General features: G+C 34.6%; 1 protein-coding gene and 1 pseudogene across 1 annotated transcript; both read left to right on the top strand.

The window, feature by feature from the left end:
• The first annotated feature begins 13,644 nt into the window (after positions 1–13,644).
• LOC135636370 (protein argonaute 1B-like) lies at positions 13,645–23,101 on the top strand (annotated as a pseudogene).
• On the top strand, positions 22,298–22,809 carry LOC135636369 (protein argonaute 1C-like). The gene is made up of 3 exons (XM_065148057.1): positions 22,298–22,398; positions 22,487–22,512; positions 22,598–22,809. The coding sequence occupies exons 1-3, from the start codon at positions 22,298–22,300 to the stop codon at positions 22,807–22,809; spliced, it is 339 nt and encodes a 112-aa protein (XP_065004129.1).
• Positions 23,102–23,968: the final 867 nt, after the last annotated feature.

Genomic DNA, 23,968 nt, shown 5'->3' with positions numbered 1-23,968 from the left:
AATGCTAAAGCCTCGGGATCTATTATTAAAGGTGTCATCACACTCTATGGTATATCTGCATCTATGCTTATAGATTCTGGTTCTACGTATTCTTTTATTTTGCTATAAAACTACAGAGGAATTGTGAAATAATGAGTAATGCATTAATGGTAGTAACACCAGTTGAAAACTCTTTGATTGTTGATTAGATATATAGAAACTTCATTGTTACTATTGAAAGTCACGAATTGCTAGTAGATCTTATTCTACTAAAATTTTAAGATTTTGATGCTATCTTGGGTATAGACTAGCTTTCAGCATACCATCCAAGTGTCGATTGTTTCTAGAAGACTATTACTTTCTCACCTCTAGATCAACTATCTTTCAAGTTCATTGAGATTCAAGAAAAGCTCCCTCCTATTATTTCAGCCTTGAGTGCTACCCAACTATTACTGAAAGAATATCAGGGATACTTGGCCTTTATTTCTGGAGAAGAATCTAAGAAGCCAGTATTAAATGACTCCCTATTGTACGAGATTTTTTAGATGTTTTTCCTAAAGCTACACTTGCATTGTCATCTAATAGATAGATTGAATTTACAATTGATCTTTTACTTGGCACCGCACCTATTTCTAAACCCCTGTATAGAATGATATCAATTGAGTTAGAGGAGTTAAAGAAATAGATCTAGGAGCTTTTGAACAAGTGATCATAAAGAATAAATATCCCCTTCCCCGAATAGATGACATATTTGATCAACTTCAAGGTACTCAAGTATACTCGATGATTGATTTAAGATTTGAGAATTATCAACTAAAGATAATGAAAGGCGACAAATAGAAAACTGTTTTTAGAATAAAATATGGTCATTATGAATTCTTAGTAATGTCTTTCGAACTCACAAATACACCAGCTACCTTTATGGATCTCATAAATAGGGTGTTCCATCTTTATCTTGATAAATTTATAATTGTATTCATTGATGATATTTGATATACTCCAAAGGTAGAGCAGAATATGAATACCATCTTAAGATAGTTATGGAAGTCCTAAGATAAGAGAAATTATATGCCAAATTAAACAAATATAATTTTTGGCTCAATTAAGTTATGTTTTTCGGTCATGTAATTTCGAGTGCTGGTATATCCGTTGACCCTCACAAGATTGAAGATGTGATAAAATAGAAGCAACCTTCTAATTTTTTGAAGATTAGAAGCTTTTTGGGTTTGGTTGGATACTATAGAAGATTCATAAAAAGTTTTTCCATAGAAGGCTTTTCAAAAATAGCAATGCCCTTGACCAAGTTGACACAAAAGAATATAAAGTTTCTATGAGATGATAAATGTCACCGAAGTTTTAAAAAATTGAAGAAGAAATTAACTAGTGCTCCTATCTTGGTCATTCCTTTATGGGAGGAAGGTTTTATAGTATATAGTGATGTCTCACTATAAGGACTTGGTTGTGTTCTAATGCAAAATGAGAGGGTAGTTGCTTATGCGTCTAGGCAATTAAAGCCTCATAAGAAGAACTATCTTACTCATGACTTAGAGCTATCATTTTTGTACTGAAAATTTGGATGCATTATCTCTATGGACAAACTTTTGAAATCTTCACAGATTATAAAAGTCTCAAATATATTTTCACATAGAAATATTTAAATATAAGATAAAAAAGATGATTGGACTTTATAAATGATTATGATTTTAATATCAACTACTATATTAGAAGGCAAATGTAGTTGTTGATGCCTTAAGCATAAATACCTCTACTCTTATAGCATATATGAATATTCAAATGAATTCTATAACATAACTCTAGTCTTATAGCATATCAGAGACAAATAAATATTTTCTTGCATGTTTAATGACCCATTCATATTTTGTAGAAAAGGTTAAAGAATATCAGAAAGAAGATGTATATTTTTAGATGATAGTTAAGGAGATAGCTCAAGGATTTAGACTTGAATTCTTCTAAGCCGAAGATGATTCTATTACATTCCACGACTGACTTTTTATTCTCGAAAGTCATCCAGTAAAGAAGTAATTATTAGAGGAGGCACACATATCAAAAATTAATATCCATCCCGGGACTACTAAGATGTATCGGGATTTATGCCAAAACTACTGGTGGCATGGTATGAAGAGAGATATAGCAGAGTTTGTTTCTAAATATCTAATATGCTAACAAGTGAAAGTAGAACATCGAGTACCTGCGGAAAAATTGTAAAGGATTTCGATTCCTGAATAAAAGTGGAAGAATGTTACTATGAATTTTGTGATAGGATTACCCAAGACTACGAAAGGATATGATGGAATTTGGGTAGTAGTAGACAGATTTACTAAATCTGCTCACTTCCTCCCTATTAACAAGAAGTATTCATTGGATAAACTAGCAAGCTTATATATTAAGGAGATTATTCGATATGATGGGGTGCTAGTTAGCATTATCTCAGATAGAGATCCAAGGTTCACCTCTAAGTTTTGGGGAAGCCTACAAAATTCTTTAGGTACACAATTAAAATTTAGTACAACTTTTCACCCTCAAACTGATGGTCAATTTGAAAGGACAATACAAACTCTTGAAAACCTTTTAAGAACATGTGCTTTGGACTTTGGTAGGAATTGGGATATGTACTTGTACTTAATTGAGTTTTCTTACAATAATAATTACTACTTTAGTAGGAGAATGGAAGCTTTTGGGACCTTAATTAATTTAAAACGATACTGATAATATTTGAATTATACGTCAAAGATTATTAATAGGTCAAAGTCGTCAGAAAAGTTATGCAAATCAAAGACGAAGAAATCTAGAATTCAAAGTTGGTGAGCACGTCTTCTTGAAAGTGTCACCAATTAAGGGAGCCATGAGGTTTGGTCAAAGGGGGAAGATAGCCCCTAGATTTATTGGCCCATTTGAGATCTTACAAAAGGTCAGGCATGTGGTGTATAGATTGGTATTGCCTCTAACTTTGGCTAGCATCCATGATGTATTCCACGTGTCTATACTTCTGAGATATATTAAGGATCCATTGTTAGATTTTGTGGCCCTTTTATACTTGGATAAGCTGGGAGGAAATCTCCTAAGATTTTATCGTAGACCCTCTACTCTCGCTTATAAAAGGACAGGTAGGGGTTGAGAGAACATCTACGTTAGCACGTAGACGCACCTCTCCCCCAAAATCCATCAATCTTAGTGGGTCCTAGGTCCTGTGAAAGGATAGAAAGAGAGGAGAAAGGATCTACTCCTTGTATCTTCTGCAGCGATCTTAGATTAAAGACGGTGCTTGCAACGATCTTGGATTAAAGACGGTGTTTGGATCAAAGACGGTGGTTAGCAGATCAAACGGGATCTCTGAACAGATGACATCGAAAGGTACACATCGTAATAATTAGATCTATGTATTTGATTCCGATCCTAGCATAAAAGTTATTTTCGTATTTCAAATATAGCATAATTAAATTTTTTATGCTTACATTTGGTATCAGAGCCTGGTTTTTGAGATCAAATGCATTAGATCTGTAAATTTGTTTATGATGTATAAATTAACTTCATCTTCCAAGAATTACTAACAATCAATGGTCACCGTCGACCTCGCTGCGAATCTGCGACTACGTCGGGTAGCGTGCGCATCATAGAACCCGTCTCGTACACGGGCATCACAGAACTCATCCATGCGACGGTCGATCGCATAGGCTGGAAATGTCGCAGGCAACCACGCATAGGCGGCGGCTGCACGCAGGCTAGAACTGCCGTTGGCAGTCACGCACAAGCGGCCGCATCGCAGACAGCAGCGGCAGCGCCGCACACACCGACGACGGCGACGGTGAAGGTAGAGTAGGGTTTTTGGCATAATTATGATTTTGCTCTCGAGGCTAAGGTTTTATAAAATTACAGTTTTGCCCTTTATAAATTTCATAATTTTAGTTTATGTACTGTCAACATATTTATGATTTTGCTGTTGAGTCTAATTTCTGTCAAATTACAGTTCTACCATTCGCATATTTCCAATTTATATCCTTTCAAATATTTACGGTTTTATCAAAATTGAGAAATTTAGTTTATATTCTCAATTATAAAATTGATAAATATGATTTATTATAATTATGATTAATTTTAATCATGATTATATTTTTGATTATTTGATTAGATTTAATTTTGTTAAAAAAAACTATAAATTATGGTTTACTTTATAGTTTTCTCATATCAATTATTGATTATACATGTGGCAAATAAAATTAAAATCTAATTATTATTTTTAGAATTTTATTTACTTATTCATATGTATATATATGAAATTGTAAAATAATGTATACCTTTCACATGAATGCATGATTTATATGAATTATTGATTATACATGTGGTAAATAAAATTAAAAAAAATCTAATTATTGTTTTTGAAATTTTATTTACTTATTCGCATGTATATATATAAAATTGTAAAATAATGCTTATCTTTCATATGAAGGCATGATTTATATGTTATCATGATTATCATATGAGTTTTATTACTGATTAATGTTCAATAATTATTATTGTTATTTATTATTAAACTACTTAGCATTAATATTTAATAATTATTATTATTATTTATTATTAAATTACTTAGTATTAATGTTTAATAATTATTATTGTTACTTATTATTAAACTACTTAGCATTAATGTTTAATAATAATTATTATTATTTATTATTGGATTGCTTAGCATTAATGTTCAATAATTATTATTATTATTTATTATTGAGCTGATTAACATTAATATTCAATAATTATTATGGTTATTTTATTATTGAACTGCTTAGTAAAAATTAAAGAAATTAATATATATTATTTGTAATTCATCTCCCTAAGTTTTATCTGACTAGTAGCTGCCAAAGTGGCCTGGGATGATAGACTTTTGTGATATGAGTTACAATAAAAGTTTTATCATTTATATGATATTTTATATTTTATTTTATATTATTGCATTAGTCTTGTAGCCACCGACATGGACTAATGGCTTATAAAATAATATTAAGGAATTAGTCCTAAATGACATTAAGGAAATAATATTCATAATGACATATATAATTAAGAGAATCTAATTCAAATAATTATCTGATGGGGTAGGATGATACTGTTTTGGATATTCTTACAGTTTAGGGTTGTATACCCAAAGGTAACAATACTATTCCATAAGGATAGTATCAGTCCTCCATAAATATTCTTGAGTGAACACTAGATATGTCAATATTTCACCCAAAGGTGTAATATAGATGATATCAATAGTTCATCAATTTTTTGATAAACTATTTTTGTAGTGGTACTTCCGTATATACATTCATATGCTTCTAGTATCCTTGTACTCTCTGGATCAAATTATTCAGAATGGTTAGAGCATGTGCAATTCACACTGGGTGTATTAGATCTTAATTTAGCATTACTTGTTGAAAAGCTTACTGACTTCACTGATGAAAGTACTGTAGAATAAGTTAATGAAATGAAGACTTAGGAAAGATCTGATAGGCTTAGTTTAATGTTCATAAGAATGACAATTGCAAATAACATAAAGACTTCATTGTCGATTGCAACTAGCGCAAAGGAATATTTAAAGGTTATTGAAGACATATTTAAATATGCTAATAAGTCATTGGCTGGCACATTAATAAAAGAACTGACTACAGCTCAGTATGATGGTACTCGAGGAATTCAGGATCACATCCTCAATATGGCTGACAAAGCTGCAAAACTTAAAACATTAGGCATGAATGTTGATGAGTCTTTCTTCGTGCAATTTATTCTCAATTCTCTTCTTTCTCAGTTTGGCCCATTTAAGATTCACTACAATACAAATAAGGATAAGTGAAACTTGAATGAGTTGACTAGTATGTGTATTCAGGAAGAATTGAGATTAAGGTAGGAAAGTTCATATAATGTCATGGCTGCTACTCAAGGAGCTGGTAATAAGAAAAGAAAGTTGAAGCATTATCAATCAAAGAAATTTGCCGGGTCTGGAAATGTTATACGGACTAATGAAAAGAAAGCCTTTACTGTAAAGTACTTCTTTTGTGGCAAGAAAAGGAGACGTGAAGAAGGACTGCATTAAACACAAGACTTGATTCGAAAAGAAAGGTATTAACTCGACCTTTGTATGTTTCAAATCAAACATTACAGAAGTTCCTTCTAACACTTGGTGGATTAATTCTAGTGCTTCAACTCATGTTACAAATAATATGCAGGGATTTCTTTTAATTCGGAAACCAAAAGAACATGAAAGATTCATCATTATGGGAAATCATCTTAAAACGGAAATTGTATCAATGGGAACTTATCGTCTACGCTTAGAGATGAGTCACTTGATGGATCTTGTTGACACATGTTATGTCCCTACAATTTCTAGAAATTTAGTTTCTCTTTCTAGAATTGATGAGTTAGGATATTATATTTCTTTTGGTAGTGGCAAACTTAACATGTTTTATGATTCAATAAAAGTTGGTTCTGGAATTCTGTGTGATGGTTTGTACAGAATTAATTTGGATCTTAAATTTGCAAAGACATTAATGACCCTACAATCAAGTGTTGGATTGAAACATAGTTTCAATAATGAAAGATCTTCTATATTGTGGTATAAACGATTGGGGCATATCTCCAAGGAAAGAATTGAAAGATTAGTGAAAGATAATATTTTAGAATATTTAGACTTCACTGATTTTGATGTTTGTATAGATTGCATTATGGAAAAGCAAACTAAATATATAAAGAAAAATACCACAAGAAGTAAAGAACTTCTTGAGATATTCATATTGATATCTGCGGACCACTCCATATTCCTTATTTTAGTGGAGAAAAATATTTCATCACATTTATAGATAATCTGTCCAGATATGACTATGTTTATCTAATACATGAAATGTCTTAAGTCGTTGATACTCTTGAAGTATACATAAATGAGGTTGAGAGATAATTAGATAAAAAAGTTAAAATTGTCAGATCTGACAGAGGTGGTGAATTTTATGGCAGATATGATGGATCTGGTCAGAATATTGGCCCTTTTGCTAGATTCCTAGAACAACGGGGTATTTGTGCTCAATATGCATTATCAGGTGTGCCATAACAGAATGGTGTTGTTGAAAGGTAAAATCGTACTCTGATGGACATGGTTAGAAATATGATGAGTTATTCCTCGAGTCGATGTGGGGTGAAGCTCTTAGAACAACTATATACATCTTGAACAGGGTTCCTAGTAAATCAGTTTCATCGACTCCATTTGAGTTATGGACTAGTAGGAAGCCCAGTCTAAGACATTTACATATTTGGGGGTGTCTTACAGAGATAAGAGTATTCAATCCACATGAAAAAAAATTAGATCAAAGAACTATTTCAGGATATTTTATTAGTTATCCAAAAAATCCAAGGGATATAGATTTTATTGTCATAATCATAGTATGAGAATAGTAGAATCTGATAATACAAAATTCTTAGAAAATGGCGAAATCAGGAGTGAAAAATCTCGAAGGATTAATTTTGATATCGAGGAGATTCAAGTTAATTCTTCTGTATCATCCCCTATTCAAGTAATTGTTGTTCCTCAAATCAATGATAGTATTGATGAGGGTGAATAACAAAATAACATCGAAGAACTCTCACATGATGTTGATGTTGCCGCTGATGATCTTGTAGAACAATCACAATTGGCAGATTTGAGAAGATCTCAAAGGAAAAAAGAAACATGCAATTTCTAATGATTATGTGGTATATCTACAAGAATCAGATTATGATATAGGAATAAAAAGAGACCCCTTATCGTTTTTACAAGCTATAGAAAGTAACGATTATGGAAAATGGTATGATGCAATGAAAGAAGAGTTAAAATCAATGGTCCAGAATGGTGTCTAGGATCTCGTTGAATTGCCCAATGATTGTAAAAGAATCAATTGTAAATGGGTCTTTAAGACAAAACGCGACTCAACGGGTAATATTGAACGATATAAAGCCAGACTTGTGGCCAAGAGTTTTTCTCAAAAGGAAAGCATCGACTATAATGTAACTTTTTCTCTAGTTTCTAGAAAGGACTTATTAAGAATCCTCATGGCATTGGTAGCTCATTATGATCTTGAGTTATATCATATGGATGTGAAAATAGCATTTCTGAATGAGGATCTGGATGAGAAAATCTATATAGAACAACATGAAGGATTCATTGAAAAGGGAAAAGAAAATTGGGCTTGTAAACTTAAGAAATCTATTTATGGCCTTAAACAAGCTTCCAGACAATGATATATAAAATTTCATAATACCATTACTTCCTTTGGATTTAAGGAAAACACTTTTGATCAGTGTATATATCTAAAGGTAAGTGGGAGCAAGTTTATTATATTGGTCTTATATGTGGATGATATTATACTTGTCAGTAGTGATCTTGATTTATTGCACGAAACAAAGATATTTCTCAACAGGAACTTTAAGATGAATGATATGAATGAGGCAGCCTATGTTATTGGCATTGAGATATTCAAGGATAGATCTTAAAGATTATTAGGATTGTCTCAGAAAGGATATATTGATCGTATCTTGGAGAGATTTAATATGCAGCTTTGCTCAGCCAATGATGTACCTATTACTAGAGGTGAAAAATTCAGTCAAAACCAGTGCCCAAGAAATGACTTAGAAAAGAATCAAATGAAGAATATTCCTTATGGGTGCGTAATTGGAAGTCTATTATATGCTCAAACCTGTACAAGACCAGATATTAGTTTTGTAATTGCAATGCTGGGAAATACCAAAGCAACCTAGGAATGAAACATTGGAAAGCTACAAAGAAAGTAATAAGATATCTGAAAGGGACGAAAGATTATATACTCACATATAAGAGATCATATCAACTTGAAGTGATAGGATATTCAGATGCTGATTTTGTAAATTACCTCGATAGTAGGAAGTCCACTTCAGGATTTGTATTTATGTTAGTTGATGGGATAATTTCTTGGAAAAGTGCAAAGCAATCGCTTATTGCATCATCAACAATAGAAGCTGAATTTGTGGCATGCTTTGAGGCCACAAATCAAGCTTTATGATTGTAAAATTTCATCTCGATACTTGGTGTGGTCAACTCAATTGTCAAGCCGCTGAAGATATTTTGTGATAACACCGTAGCAGTTTTCTTCTCTAAGAATGATAAGTACTCTAGTTGTTCCAAGCACATTGAGATAAAGTACTTGGTGGTTAGAGAAAGAGTCCAGAAACAGCAAGTGTCAATTGAGAACTTAAGCACCACTATGATGATTGCTGATCCATTGACAAAAGCCTTATACTGTAAAATATTTAAAGAACATATTCTTATAATGGGGCTTATGAGTAAGTCATAAAGGATATGGTGATGCATGTTTATGTGGATGATATTATTGACATTCTTCTTGCTTAATTAAAGTTATCTATTTCTGTTATCCTGTTTACATTTATGTTTATGTATATTATGGTTGAATGTAATAACAGGATTGTCTTGACAAGACAAATTACATGGGTCATTATGGACTATATTAGGAAAGATTAACAATGTTGTGGTACATAGAAGTGAGTATGTCATTGATGAAATATAACCGCTATAACCCGCATTGATAGTTGGACTTAATATAGTATTATTATGTTTATTGGACTTATTGGCTTATTTTAAAATATGTCCATGTATAAAATATTTTTTAAAATTCTTTAGAATCCAATTAGGTAAAATTATTTTTCAAACAAATTTTATTTTGTTTATTTTGATTTTGAATATCTCTTTTATATCTTATCAATTAATGGGCCAAATGGGAGAATGTTAGATTTTATAACCCTTTTATAATTAGATAAGATATATAACTAATTGGGTTCTGTTAAAATATTTTAGCCAATAGAATAGAAGTCCACTTACGGACGGAACGATTCCTCGGGAGATAACCTTGATGGGAGGAAATCTCCTGAGATCTTGGTAGGTCTTATGAAAGGATGGGAAGAGAGGAGAAAGGATCTACTCCTTGCATATTCCGTAGCGATCTTAGATTAAAGACGATGCTTGTAGCGATCATGGATTAAAAACGGTGTTTGGATCAAAGACGATGCTTAGCAGATCAAACGGGATCTCTGAACAGATGGCATCAAAAGGTACGCATCGTAATAATTAGATCTATGCATTTGATTTCGATCCTAGCATAAAAGTTATTTTCGCATTTCAGACATAGCATAATTAAATTTTTTATGCTTACATCCATCACATATCATATCTTACTGATCTCTACAAATAAGAGATGATGCCACTTTTATAGAACAACCAACCATTGGAAAGGAAAGAATATGTTCTAAGAAATAAAATTATATTATTGGTAAAGATTTGTTGGCAACACCATTCAGATCAAGAGGGTAACATGGGAAAGAGAAGACCAAGAGGCAACATGAGAAAGAGAAGAAAATATATGAGAGTAGTATCCTTATCTATTCTATTAAGATAAGCTAAATTTAGGGACCAAATTTCCTTTATGAGGGGAGAAATATAATCAAATCAAATATTTACTTTAGGAATCAATTTTTATTTCCTTATCATTGTAATTTAGAAAATATTAATCTTATTTTATTGTTTGTTAGTGCGAATTAGGAAATGACTATTAAGCATTCTAAATAGGGTGATATTATTGTTAGTATATTAAATAAAAATAATTAATATTAAATAAATATGAACATTAAGAAAATTTTTCTTTAATGGAGGCTCATCTCGTCCTATTTAAGGGGAGGGATTTTTCTCCTTCGTTCCTCACCTAACTAAACCCAACAACAGGAGGAACAAGGAACAAGGAGTTATATACTGCTAAGGAAAGATAGGTTTCCATACCTTTCTTGAAAATAAAACTTTTTATTTTGATTTCTTAAATATTAAAATTTTTGTAGTTCAAAAATATTTATCAATTTTTTAATGTTAGAATACTTATTATTGGATTAAGATATATTATATGAAGTTTTTAAGAGGTTCTTCTATCATCTTTAAAGGTTTCTTTATATTTAAATATATTAAAATTATACATGTTTTATATATTGAATATATGATATTTGATTTTTCATATTTGGATTAGGAATTTCTCGTTATAGTTTACCTTTTAATCTTATTTGGATTAAAATATATTATGAGTAGTTCAAAAAAAAATGTAATCCTTTAATTATTAAAAATTTTATTGTTAGATTATAATATATTATCTAAAATTTTTTATCTCTTTTAAAATTTAGAATTTTATTGTTTGATTATATCATGTTGAAATTATTCATGTCACAGGTATTGAAAATATGATTTCTAATTCGTATTAAATTAAGAATATCATTTCCTGAAGTTTATCTTTCAATCTTATTATTTAATCTATTGTTATGTTTTAATATATTATTGTTAATGAATATATGTTGTCATAATTCAATATTGATGAAATTGGATAGGAATAGAGTTGGAACAACCCGCAAACCAAGCCCAACTCATAGGTCAAGCCACAACTCATTACTAAGTTCAGTCAATAGACTAGGCCCAACCCGTAGGTTAGGCCCTAGTCCATAGGCTAACCCAGTCCAGCCTAACATGGGCAAACACATGCAGCACACATGGCCAATCCATGGGTCATGGTTGGGCTAGCCTGGTGTGATGCATGCTCAATCATGTGTAGTGCATATGACCTGGGCTAGCCCTACCTAGCCCAATATTATTGTTGATTTGAGCCTAAACATTAATTGAATTAAACTAGGCTTGATTAGTCTAGATCGATTCAGGGTGATTCCTAATTGATTGACTTATTTAAGTCAGTTTTACCTGAATATAATATAGTCCAAATTATACTAGTCTAGAGTAGTTCCAGACTAGTTAAATAAAGTTTAGAGATCGGTTCAACTAGGTTATAGTTAAATCGAGTTTAATGTGATCGATTGAACTAGGGTTCAAGTCAATTGAGTGCTAATTAGTAGTATTTGACATGAATGATGTTTAAAAGAGATATTTTTGATGTGCTATTTCAACCCGACATAGACATGACAAGTATGCGATACTATTATTACTTTGCCGAAGGCAGATAGGGTGATTCCCTTCGGGGATTAGCAGGCCATCAGACATGGCGGTTGGACGGTTCCTCCATCCGTTGTTAAGAGGAGTGCTCCTTCGCTATTCGCTGTAAGGGACACCACTCCATTTGCTATTGGGAGTGTGATATGAGTTTACTTCCATCCGCTATTGGGAGAATACAAACTTATCCCATAGGATAAAATCTCTCTATCTGTTATTGAGGGAGTACTCATTCGGGTATTTGATATATGTCAATGGGATGATTAATTTTTGATTATGTATTCATTTTGAGTTAACTTTTGAGATTTCTACTGAGCGTTGTTAAATTTTCTTTGTTTTTAATTTTTAGAGCAGCTTTCTACTAGTATTAAATCAGATTCCAGTAAAGAACAGATCTTCCTCTAATGCTAGGTAGAGCCATTTAGATGATTCATCAAGTTAACATCACTATGTTTATTTTTTTACTTATGATTTGATGAATAAATAAATTATAATAAATATTTATAAATTATGAATAAAATGATGTTTATCTGCTTTGAATATGTGGAAAGATATGATCGAGGATGTGATATCATCCGCATCCACCATAGTAAAATTTTTTAATCACCCATCTGCTTTTGATACAGATTTATATTTTTTTAATATTTATACAGGGAATAGAAAACACGGTTGTTGAACTCTTGATGGTTATTGAAAAAAATTGCAATATCATGCTATATAGAAGGTATATTTTCTTTTCTAAAATTTTCATCTGATTAAGCTTTTAAAGGGTTTTTAATTAAACTAATGTGTTTTTTTGATATTTACCACAAATTCCTGATTTGTAACTCATCCTAAAGCTTACTAGACAGTCATCAAGTAGATTTTTTTATTGTCTTTTTTTTTTAATCTGAAATCATCGTATCTTCTATTTGCTCTCAACCTTAATAAATCCATCATAAATTCATTACCTTAATAATTTATCGTCTTATCAAGTTTATCTTTTTAATTAAAGGAACGGAGAGGAATTTATCAACTCCTGACACACATTTAGTTCACTCTACAATTTCTCCGTGCTCGATACTACTAGCCTATTGACCCTGAAATGTGGTGCAACTGTCAGGGCTGATGTCACCCATTGTCCGCTGACAGTATAAAGATTTCACGCTGAATCAGCTTAACCTAAAATGTGGAATAAAGCATTCCATTAAATACAAATGGACGACAAAGGCGGCTTGTTTTCGATGTACCGCACTTGTGATTGGTTCAACAGGTTGTCCCGAATAGATATTCTGTGGGCGCATGCGTCCCCGGAACAAGGGCCCCACAAGTGTCTAATTTTCCTTTTTTGTTCTCTGCAAAATTAGTTCATTATTATTTGAGTTAACGTGGAAGCAATCATAGCCAGTGGTTGAGATTGACGGTCTGGATCGTCTTGGCGTTCTTTCTGTGCCTATTTCTGGGTGTGAAAAGAATTTAGCTTTTTCCGTGGGAGCTTTTGTCGAAACCTGCCACGGTGGTACGGTCTTCTGGTGGGCTCACCTGCAACCTTATGAAACATCTAGACCGTGACAGCATACAGTTATTGCGAGGACTCGTGGGTCCCATCATTGCGAGCATTTATAAAGGAGGCGGGACCCACGTGCAAGGCCTCGTGTATCGTGGTGCGGGCTGTATCTGTTTTCTCGGTTCGGGACGACTCCCTCTCTCTTTACTCTTTTGTGGAAAAGTAAAGCGAAGAGAAGGGCGGGAGGTGGTTTCCAGCGGCCATCGGCTGGTTTCCCGGCAACGGTAAAGCGATTTCCTTGCTCTTGCGCAGTTTTCTTCTTCGATCCTTTAAAAGATCAGCTCGATTTCGTTCTTTGTCGGCCCTTTTTCTAGCATCCCGCATGCTTGGGGCACTAAAGAAGTAGATATTTAGTTCATGTGAATCCTTCGTTGTCCGGTTCCTTCTCATTTGGGTTCACGTAATTTTCGTTGCTCTGTGGTCTACGCGTTAGGGTTCGGTTGTTGTCGAGATGCAAGCAGGCATCTTGGGATGAAGATGCTGTGATTTAGCTTCACAAAGTATAGCTTTTGTCGTTTCTTGTGGATCTTACTATATTTTCCCTTTCATACGGTTTTGGGCTTTCTTGTTGTAAATTGTTGTGCAGTGAGCTCTCCTTTCCCCCTTTTTGCTTTATGGTTTTTGGTCCGGTTAGGAAACTGTAGTAGTTTAATCATCGGATCATTTTTGTCTCTTGCCACTTTTGCGGGGTTTCCTATACCTTAAATCCTTATTATACATTCAAGTCTCTTTTTCTATAAATTGATGCTTTGTTTACTTCCTCTAGGATGTAGAATCGGTTTGAAGTTTCGATCTTCCAGTGTCCTATTGTCACTTCTTCAATTTTTGTTCTTATGCGTAGGGTGTGTTGCACATGCCTGAGAACATTTGACAGCTCGACTTGGTTAGATGGCTTCGTTAATATTGAGTTGATTTGATGATGCTCTGATAAATTGCACAAATCATGGTTTACGAACGGTCCATCGTTCACATTTTGCTGCTATAAAGTTTTATCATAGTAGATAAAATCATCTTACATGATCCTAATTCATGCCCTCAGGTTTTGTAATTTTGAAGATTTAGTGGGCCGTCCAAGTTTTAATATCTAATACATATTGATTTCGAGTAACCATGCTACTAGGTTTGGTCAAAAGACTCGAACAAAAGAACCAGACGCCAATGTGTTCAGTGTACCCAATGTGTTCAATTCTATGAATGATATTCAAATTAAAAGATACAGTAGCCCCCTTTTGATTCTGTGTTCTGTGTGTCCTTGTAATTTCATCTTAGAAATTGCCTTATATTGTTGTTCTCTGTAATTCTGTATACCTCCATACGGTATTCATTGTTTGCAATTAATCGATTGACTTTCCAAATACCATCACCGGTCCTTCTTTCGTCTTGATTGATTGTGTCATTTCAATCGTAATGACAGACAGGGAACAAAGAGATGAATGAATGTTCTTTTGGGAATTGATCAGTCACGTCATTTCAGTTATAGTGGTCGATGGGAAAGAATGAGATGAATGAATGATCTTTTAAGAAAATGTAGATGAAATCCAAGTACTGCTGTTGGGTGTATCAAATAAAAATATGTTCAAGATTGATATATTGACACACTGATTTACCATAATAGTAACAAAATCAATGCTAATGGAGCCTTGGGAAGAAATATTTCATTTTTGTATATGCCAATTATGGCATTTCCTCTATTATAAATAGACTCATCCAAGTAAGTATATTATCGTCAAGGATGAGACAAATAGAACAGACATTTTGTTATTCTTCTAAAGTCATAAGCTAGGATAACTAGCAAAGGTGCTTGATCAATAAAATAGGGCCTTGCTGGTTACAAAATTTTCTGCTTGAATGTATATTTTTGTACTATCTTGGTTGCTGGATTTTTTTCTGTCATCATTGTTTTGTCCAAAGCTGGCGTTCTTATGCAGTTGGACATGGTGACCAAACACAGAGCTGAAACTTCTGGTGCAGCAAAGAGCTTTTTATATCAAGAGGAAAGTGGCACCATTGTGCGAGCTGGGCTTCAGCGGCCATCAGAGAGAGGTCCTGCTCCACAGCTACAGGAAGGTGGTGCAGGAAGGGTTTGGGCTCCATCTGGTCCTCGCAGCCTCATCAAAGTGGTTGAGGTGGTGGGGGATATTACCAATGCCGAGGGAGCTGACTGCAACCTCGTGATGCACAGCTACCAGGCGTGCCATCCCACTACCAAGGCCATGGTGGGCTTCAGCCCAGAGGTGAAATGCCACCTCAGCAACAGTTTGGTGGATGCCGGGGTGGACATGGTATGTCTGGGGGACATGTAATTGATCCCTCAGCTGCAGGTACATCAAGGCCATTGACTCCCGAGCTGCACCAAGCAACACAAGCTCCTTTGCAAGCCACCTAACCAACCCCATGGCAGGCAAGTTCCTCGTGGCAGCCAGAGATCTCTGCCATCGAGTTTGCCAAGAAATTTGAACAGCACTCTGTTCAAGGTGAAGCTTCATCTAGTCAAATAATGCAGCCCGTGGTTCCATCAGCATCTTTCGACGAGTCTACGAGATTTCCAGTCTGCCCTGGGGAAGGTACCTTTTGGTACCAGATGTGTGGTAAAGGCTAATCATTTTTTTCTGCTGAAATATCCACCGAAGACCTTCACCAGGATGAAGTGAGTTTCTTCTCCCACCTTAACTGCTGCTTTAATAAACATTCTTTTCTTTACATACCTCAGGATTGACCTATAATTGTTTTGTAATTACGTATTATCAGGTCTCAATTATGCCAGAAGTTACATCACACAGTGTGAATCATGCTGTGATGCAAAAGCTAGTTAAGCTTCATAGGGAATCTTACTTAGGCAGATGCCTTCCAGTCTATGATGGCAGGAAGAGTCACTATACAGCCGGACCACTCCCATTTACCTCTAAAGAGTTTCAAATCACCCTTAATGACGAGGATGATGGTTCAAGCATGGAAATGTTTTCTGCTAGACCAACTGAAATGCCTTTTTGCAATTTTATAATATACTTTTGTTGTAAATGGCCATCTCTTAGTGGGAGGCAAGCTATTTCACTTTTAAACCCTTTTTATTATATAGAATGTTTGAATATCTTGAAAGTGTCATCCTTCTGTCGATTGCTAAAATGATTCATATACATCATTTGTGTCCTGAAACTTGGGATCAACAGTTTCCCAGTTGATGAAAGAGGTACAATGAAGTTCGTTGTGCAATATTTTCAAGAGACATGGTTTTACAATCCATGTCTTGAAACACACTAGTTGGCCTTGCTTGCAAGTTGGAAACCAACAGAGGCCAAATTATGTGTGTTATATCAGTATTTTAATTTTTTCTGTTTAGTGCATCATACATTTGATCCACATTTAAAAGTTTATTGTTGTGCATATAAAGCTTTAGATTAAATGTTCAGAAAATGTATATCAACATTTTTTTCAATCGTCTGCTGGTTTGTAAGATTGTCAAGGGGCAGAGATATTCTAAGAAGTTGAATGAGAAACAAATTACTGCTCTTTTAGAAGTTTCATGCCAACATCCTCATGATCGGGAGCTTGATATTGTAGAGGTATTATTTTGGAAAGTAATAAGTTGAATTTATCCACATAGTAGTCTTTTCCTTGTCATTCAACATCACAATTTTAGTGCCATAGTGACTTAAATCATGAAAGTTTGTCATCAATGTCAGTGATAATTCTTGACTTGGAACTCAATTTCAAGCTATTCATGCAACATGATAAGCGTGTTTCCTCACTGGTTAGGGTTCTTCAGTCTTCATACATTTTTATCAATATGCAAAGGAATTATGGCTTGATGTATTAGAGGACAACTTATTCTTGCATATCCCATTTTGTTTTTCTTCTTTCTCCTTTCAGATCCTTGTCCTACTGTCTCAATTTGGCTTTGAAACTAAGTTTGATGCTTAGTGTTGGCCACTGAGGCAGTAACGTGCTGAATGGGCTGGTTAATTTTATTAGATAGGAACACATTTAGATTGGGGAGTAGGGCAGTATTCTTGAAGATACTTCTAATTTGGTCTTCCAACTGTTTAAAAATTATTGTCTTTCACTGAGCCTTTACAGCTATTTGGTTGGACTGAGTTGAAGTGGCTGGTGTGAACTTGTAGAGTGGTTATCCAAAAATTTATTGAATCTGCTTGCACTTACTGTCAAGGCATGTTTGATTTAGGTATAAAGGGGAACATGGATTGGTATTCTCATCATCCCATCAAATAGAAGAGGAATAAGTGAAGTCCAATTGCAGAAAGCAATATATTGTGTGTCCCCACAAGCATCCTAAAAGAAGGTTAACAATTATATGAATAGGGTTGGGTATCTTTGCCACAACTTCTCATTTTGTTTGGTTTGGGATTTCTAGGTGCTTTCGAACTAAAAGCATGAATCCTCATTCAGAATATTTTCTTGATCCCTGGATTTGAGTTCCCAACTATTTTGTTTAGGCATCATCTGTTTCATCTGAGATGATCTGTCTGCAGGTCAATCAGACCCAGAGCTGACAATTGACATAAGGATATAAAATTAAACAAGATTGTGAGCGTTGAGGGCCTAGCAATTAATTGGTTTTATATCGTTATTTAAAATTTTACTGTGAAATTCTGTTTTAAGCTCTGCTAATTGGACCCTTTAAATAACCAAAAGACCAGTGCTGGCATTAAATGACCCTGCTATATGTTGAGGGCCTTCAAGCTCAAAGGGGTTCAAAGCACATTTGTACATAATTCTAATGACTAGAATTGACATACTATTTTGTGTATTTGTAACTTTTCACATGCCATGTTTCTACAGACAGTTCGTCGGAATGCCTACCATGAAGATCCTTATGCTGAATAATTTGGCATCAAGATCTGTGACAAATTTGCATCAGTTGAGGCTCGTGTTTTGCGTGCACCTAGGGTAAATGGATGTCACAAATACATTTCATATTATCATTATCTTTACCTTTTTCTATTGTAATGATGTATTGCATCTTTTTGTTTCTATCAGGCTAAAATTCAATGTGATCAATTTCATCTTTTTGGTTGTGCAGCTAAAGTACCATGACACTGGTAGAGAGAAAGTTTGCTCGCCAAGAGTTGGCCAGTGGAATATGATGAATAAGGTATTGCATCGGACTGCATCCGATGCCTTTTATGTTGTTAAACCTGCATATTTATACTAATTGATTCATTTATATACCTTATGTGCTTGCATTTATTGATGATACTAAAATATACTTCTGGCCTTGGCAATAAGACTTTCTTTTGCAGGCATGGCACACACGCACTATTTTGTATTCTACAAAAACATATGCTTCGAAAGATTTGACACATTACCAGCCAGAGGTTAAACCCCACCATATACTTGTGGATCTCTGGGTTTTATGCGAGCCATTAGTTACATATCCTTAAAGCTAAACCCAAACTACAACCTTGATATCCCTCACTCTCTTGTGGTTAAAAACGAAAAAAGAATTGCTATCCCAACAGTAAAAGAATTTAGTAGATTTGATGTTGGTGACTTATATCTGTCCTTCTCAGATCCTTTAATCATGTTTTTCCTCTCTATCATATGCATCCAGAGGTATATCACTTAGAATTGTAGTGCCTAAATAGGCATATGGTTCCTACTTCACTAGTTCCTCCAACAGTTAAGACTATAGAACTGGTGATTTATGGCTGCCTTCCTCAGATGCTTTAGTCCTGTACTTCTCTATCAAAAGGTGGATCACTTAGAATCACAGTGCCTAAAACATATGATTTTCTACTTAACTATCTTCCCCTGAGAAGTTAAAGGTCAGTCTTTATTAGTTGTTGATAGAATCATTTTATTTTGTACTGCCATGGTCAAATGCAGTTCTGATTCTATGTTACAATAAATTCTTTGGGTTGTGCTTTGGATGTGTCCTTGGTTCTGTGGTTCTTTTCATGTTGTCAGCTTATTTAATGGTTATTTTAAGGTGCCTAGTGTCTTTCATGTATTGGTTTCCCCGAAAGGAAGTAAGAAATACCACAGCTTCCTGATTAATCTACCATTTGCAAATGGACTTTGTCATTGTATTATGATGTGTGGGAGTGAGTTTCTCTTGACTTACTGTGGAGCTAATTGGTTGCTGTATGTTAATAATGTATGTCGGGATTAAACAAAGTAAATTCTGTCTTGGCAAGGAGAATTGATGTCAATGGTGTCCTGTTCTATGTATCCTGAGACTTGCTACTTGACTCTTGAACCTGTCTTCAGATGTATTAAAGTAACATTACTTTTGGCCTTGTCTGAGACACAATATCTCATCACTTGGTTGGTCTATGTGTAGTGAGGCATTAAATAGTTTGAACAATATGTTATTTCATAATTTGACTATCTAAAGTCAGATTCACGATATTACAAGTGATTGACATACTCAAGGAAGCATGACACTTGCCAAATCAACAGAAAGAATGGAACTCTGGTCTTTGACTGTCCTGCAGCACAGTGCTTGTTCAGTCAATCTGCTGTTTCTGTGACAAACCTTATATTATTTTTTCTTCTCTTCCTTAAGGTCTATCATTGGATGTTTCTTTGAGGCTTGTGTAAGCTCAAACAACTGAAATAGGACTGATAAGGGTGGTGTGAGATATTCTTCTTTGTCTTGAACATTACCTCAACATTTTCTGTGTTGGTTTAGTTATATGCTCATGTGCATGTTTAGTGACATACTCATCTGGTATCTTTTTGGCCTTTGGGACGTTATTGTTTTGTTAGAATTTAGAAATATATGTTGCACCAGTCTTTAAATTTTCATGCAGAAAAATTAACAGGCCTTACTTTTTCTCTGATTTCATCTTTTTTGTAATTCTACAATTCTCTATGTATTTCAGAAAGTGGTGAATGGTGGGTGAGTGTAACAGTTGGACGTGTATCATTTTGAACGAAATGTTCCAGAAGGTGTTGCTTGTGACTTTTGTCATAAGCTTGCTCAGATGTGCCAGATATCTGGAACAGTATGTTCTTATTAATACATGTCTTCTGTTTTAATTCGATTTAAATGCTGTGCATATGATACCAAAATAAGATGCTACAGATCAGTCCTGTTGGCTAAATTTTTGCATGAATTTGCTCTAGAACCTATCCTTCCTCCATTAGGAGCTCGGCTTAACAAAGTGGAAAGAGCATTGAAAGTACACCATCATGATGCAATGGGCATGCTGCAATCTCAGGACTGACAACTTGATTTGCTTATTATAATATTGCCTGATAATAATGGTTCTCCAGATGGTAGCTTCCTGTCATTCATCATATACAGTTTAATATGGTTTTCCACTTAACAACAAATGGCCTAATCCATGAGTTTTCAAAATCTCCCTGGTGCCTCGTTCACTTAATGTTCTTATCTTTACTGTTATTGTAATGACAGGTAATGTAAAAGGGATATGTGAGACAGATCTTGATTTAGTTTCAGTGTTGTTTGACTAAACATGTTTTCAGGATGAGCAAACAGTACCTTGCTAACGTTGCTCGCAAGATAAATGTAAAGGTGGGTTTAGATGCATAATATTTGTTCATTTTTATCCTGTAATCATGAAGAGTATTTTGATGGATAGGTTGGAGGTAGCAACACAGTTCTTATGGATGCATTGTCAAAGCGCATGCCTCTTGTTAGACATACTATTATAATATTTGGTGCTGATGTTACACATCCTCATCCTGGAGAGGACTCCAGCCCTTCTATTGCAGCTGTCAGATTTTCTTCCTTTACATAGCTATTTTCTTACTTTGCTCCATGTTTTTTTCTTTGGATTTCAATGCTTACCTTGCTCTCAGTTGTTCTTCAGGTTGTCGCCTCCCAAGATTGGCCAGAGGTGACAAAATATGCATGGTTGGTTTGTGCTCAGGCCCATCGCTGAGAATTGATTCAAGATCTGTTTAGAGAGTGGCAAGATCCTCAGCATGGAACAGTTACTGGAGGCATGATCAAGTATGAATAACTCATTATGCATAACCAGTTCTTCTTTGAGTATTAGTATATTTTGTTTCCTGCACTTGTTTCCATGCTAAGGAAATAATCTGTTACGTATGGGATTTTTAGGGAGCTTCTTATTTCCTTTGAAATAGCTACTGGGCAAAAGCCTCAGCGAATTATATTCTGCAGGTATACAATTCAGAAATTTACTTGCATCTTAGTACTTCATCTGTCATACAGATTCACATATGGTCTCCTCTCTGCAGGGATGGAGTAAGCGAAGGGCAATTTTATCAAGTGTTGCTTTTATGAGCTTGATCTAAAAAGTATGATAGCTTTTCACCACTGTACTCTTTGTTTTTCCAGTGCTGCTATTCTCCAACATTTTTCTTTTTCTGGATTAGGCATGTGCTTCAGTAGAACAAAATTATCAACCACCAGTGACTTTTGTGGTTGTCCAAAAACATCATCGTATTAGGCTGTTTGCTAATAATCATAGTGATTGCTGCTCAGTTGATAGAATTGGGAACATTTTGCCTGGTTAGTCTCTTTGATCACTTAAAAATATTGGTGTCTGCCTGTTGGATTTACTAGAATCTTGAAAAATGACTTTGACATGGTGATCTGCCATTGGAATTTTTTAGGAACTGTAGTGGATTCTATGATCTGCCATCCTGACTTTTACCTGTGTAGCCATGTTGGGATCTGATTAACCCCATCGACTCACTGTGTATCGTTGTTATCTACAAGTTCTTTTATGTATTGGCAAATCTGAAGGAGACAAGAACTGACCTTGTTTTATTTATTGGCCATGAAGGGTACAAGCCGATCTGCACATTACCATGCACTCTGGGACGATAACAAAGTCACCGCTGATCAGCTTCAAACTTTGACAAACAACCTTTGTTACATGTAATATCCTACCCTTAAGTTCATCCCCTTCTGTGCTGGTATCTATCTATCTATCTATCTATCTATCTAACTTATGGTTGCATTGCAGTTATGCGAGATGTGCCATATCTATTGGTACGTCTGCTTCCCAACCTCAGATTTTTCACTTTGCAATGGGAATGGTTTTATTGCTGAACTTATCCTATGGTTTTTCGAACAGTGCCACCTGCATATTATGCTTATCTGGCTGCTTTCTGTGCCCAGTTTTACATGGAACCTGAGACATCAGACAGTGGTTCTGTGGCAAGTGGACCAGCTGGGGGTGGAGTTCCTGCCGGAGGACCAAGCAGTACAAGGGTTGCTGGTAGTGCAGCCGTTAAACCTCTTCGGGCACTAAAGGGCGGTGTCAAGCGAGGCATGTTCTCTTGTTGAACCTTCAAGTCCCAGGTGGCCTCTACTGTTTGCAGCTTACGGTGCCAATTACTTGCAGCTCCAAGTAATTGAGCCCAAATGGTTCCTTAGTTGTATGTTGGCAAAATGGTGATAGTGACAATGTAGATTGTAATGCATGCAACTCTCGACATTAAAAATGCCTGTTACTGATATTGGAATGTTGAAATGGCTCTCCAGAATGTAGCAATTTGCACGACTATTTTGCAGTCAAAAAGATGTGAGGGGAATTGAACAGGTCGCACAAAAGAACATGCGTTGATTTTTTTTTGTTTTGTGATTGGTCTGTTGATTTTTTTTTTTTGTGATTGGTCTACTGGTTTATGGATTGAGTAGTCAACTTAACTCTCCAATAGTTTCGTGAAAAACAAACTGGTATGAGACCATGTGACAAGAGAGTGTTTAATTTACTATAATATGTTTATATAGATCTTGTCGATGATATGATATTTTTTTTAGTTAACAATATTATCTCATAATCTTCAACTCAGCTCACTCAGATAAGACAGTTTATCAGTATATTTTCTGTACAAATGTAAAGCTATTTAAGATGTTTTTTTTCATGATTAAGGAATGTATTAAAGGAATTGATTAGTAGTTGTACTATCGATTAAGTAATGTATTAGTTCACTCCTTTTCTATTCCGACAAACTGTACTATCAGTTTTCTTTCGAATTCTATTTTACTACATCCTCTCATTCTGCATCACATCGGTATCACCATGAGAAGGTGTTTAATTCAAGTAGATCAAAACTAATATATAATATATTATTAACTTTGTATTTTAATCAATGAATTAGACTTAACGAAATTAATAGATCAATTTATTTCATTCGAATCACTCTTAAAACATTTTGGATCAATTACAAAATTAACATATAGTTATCCCATTAGATCGGATCGTAAAAAATGTTTATAAAATACTAATAAATAAAAAATGAATCTCCAAATGGATCAAATAAATACTGAAAGTCAGCCTCCTGATAGGAACATTTGTGCCCACAACACCACCAACAAAGCACAGGTGAGGAGAGAGGAGAAAGTGCACCTCAGGCAAATCAAGAAGAACATTTTGAACAATCTAAATCACCAAGCTGTTAAGTATTGCTTCGAAAAATGGGATTGAGCTGAAGGAATTCAA

Source organism: Musa acuminata, chromosome BXJ3-4, assembly GCF_036884655.1.
Source record: "Musa acuminata AAA Group cultivar baxijiao chromosome BXJ3-4, Cavendish_Baxijiao_AAA, whole genome shotgun sequence".
Taxonomy (NCBI): Eukaryota; Viridiplantae; Streptophyta; class Magnoliopsida; order Zingiberales; family Musaceae; genus Musa; species Musa acuminata.
This window is presented reverse-complemented; position numbering and strand designations above follow the sequence as displayed.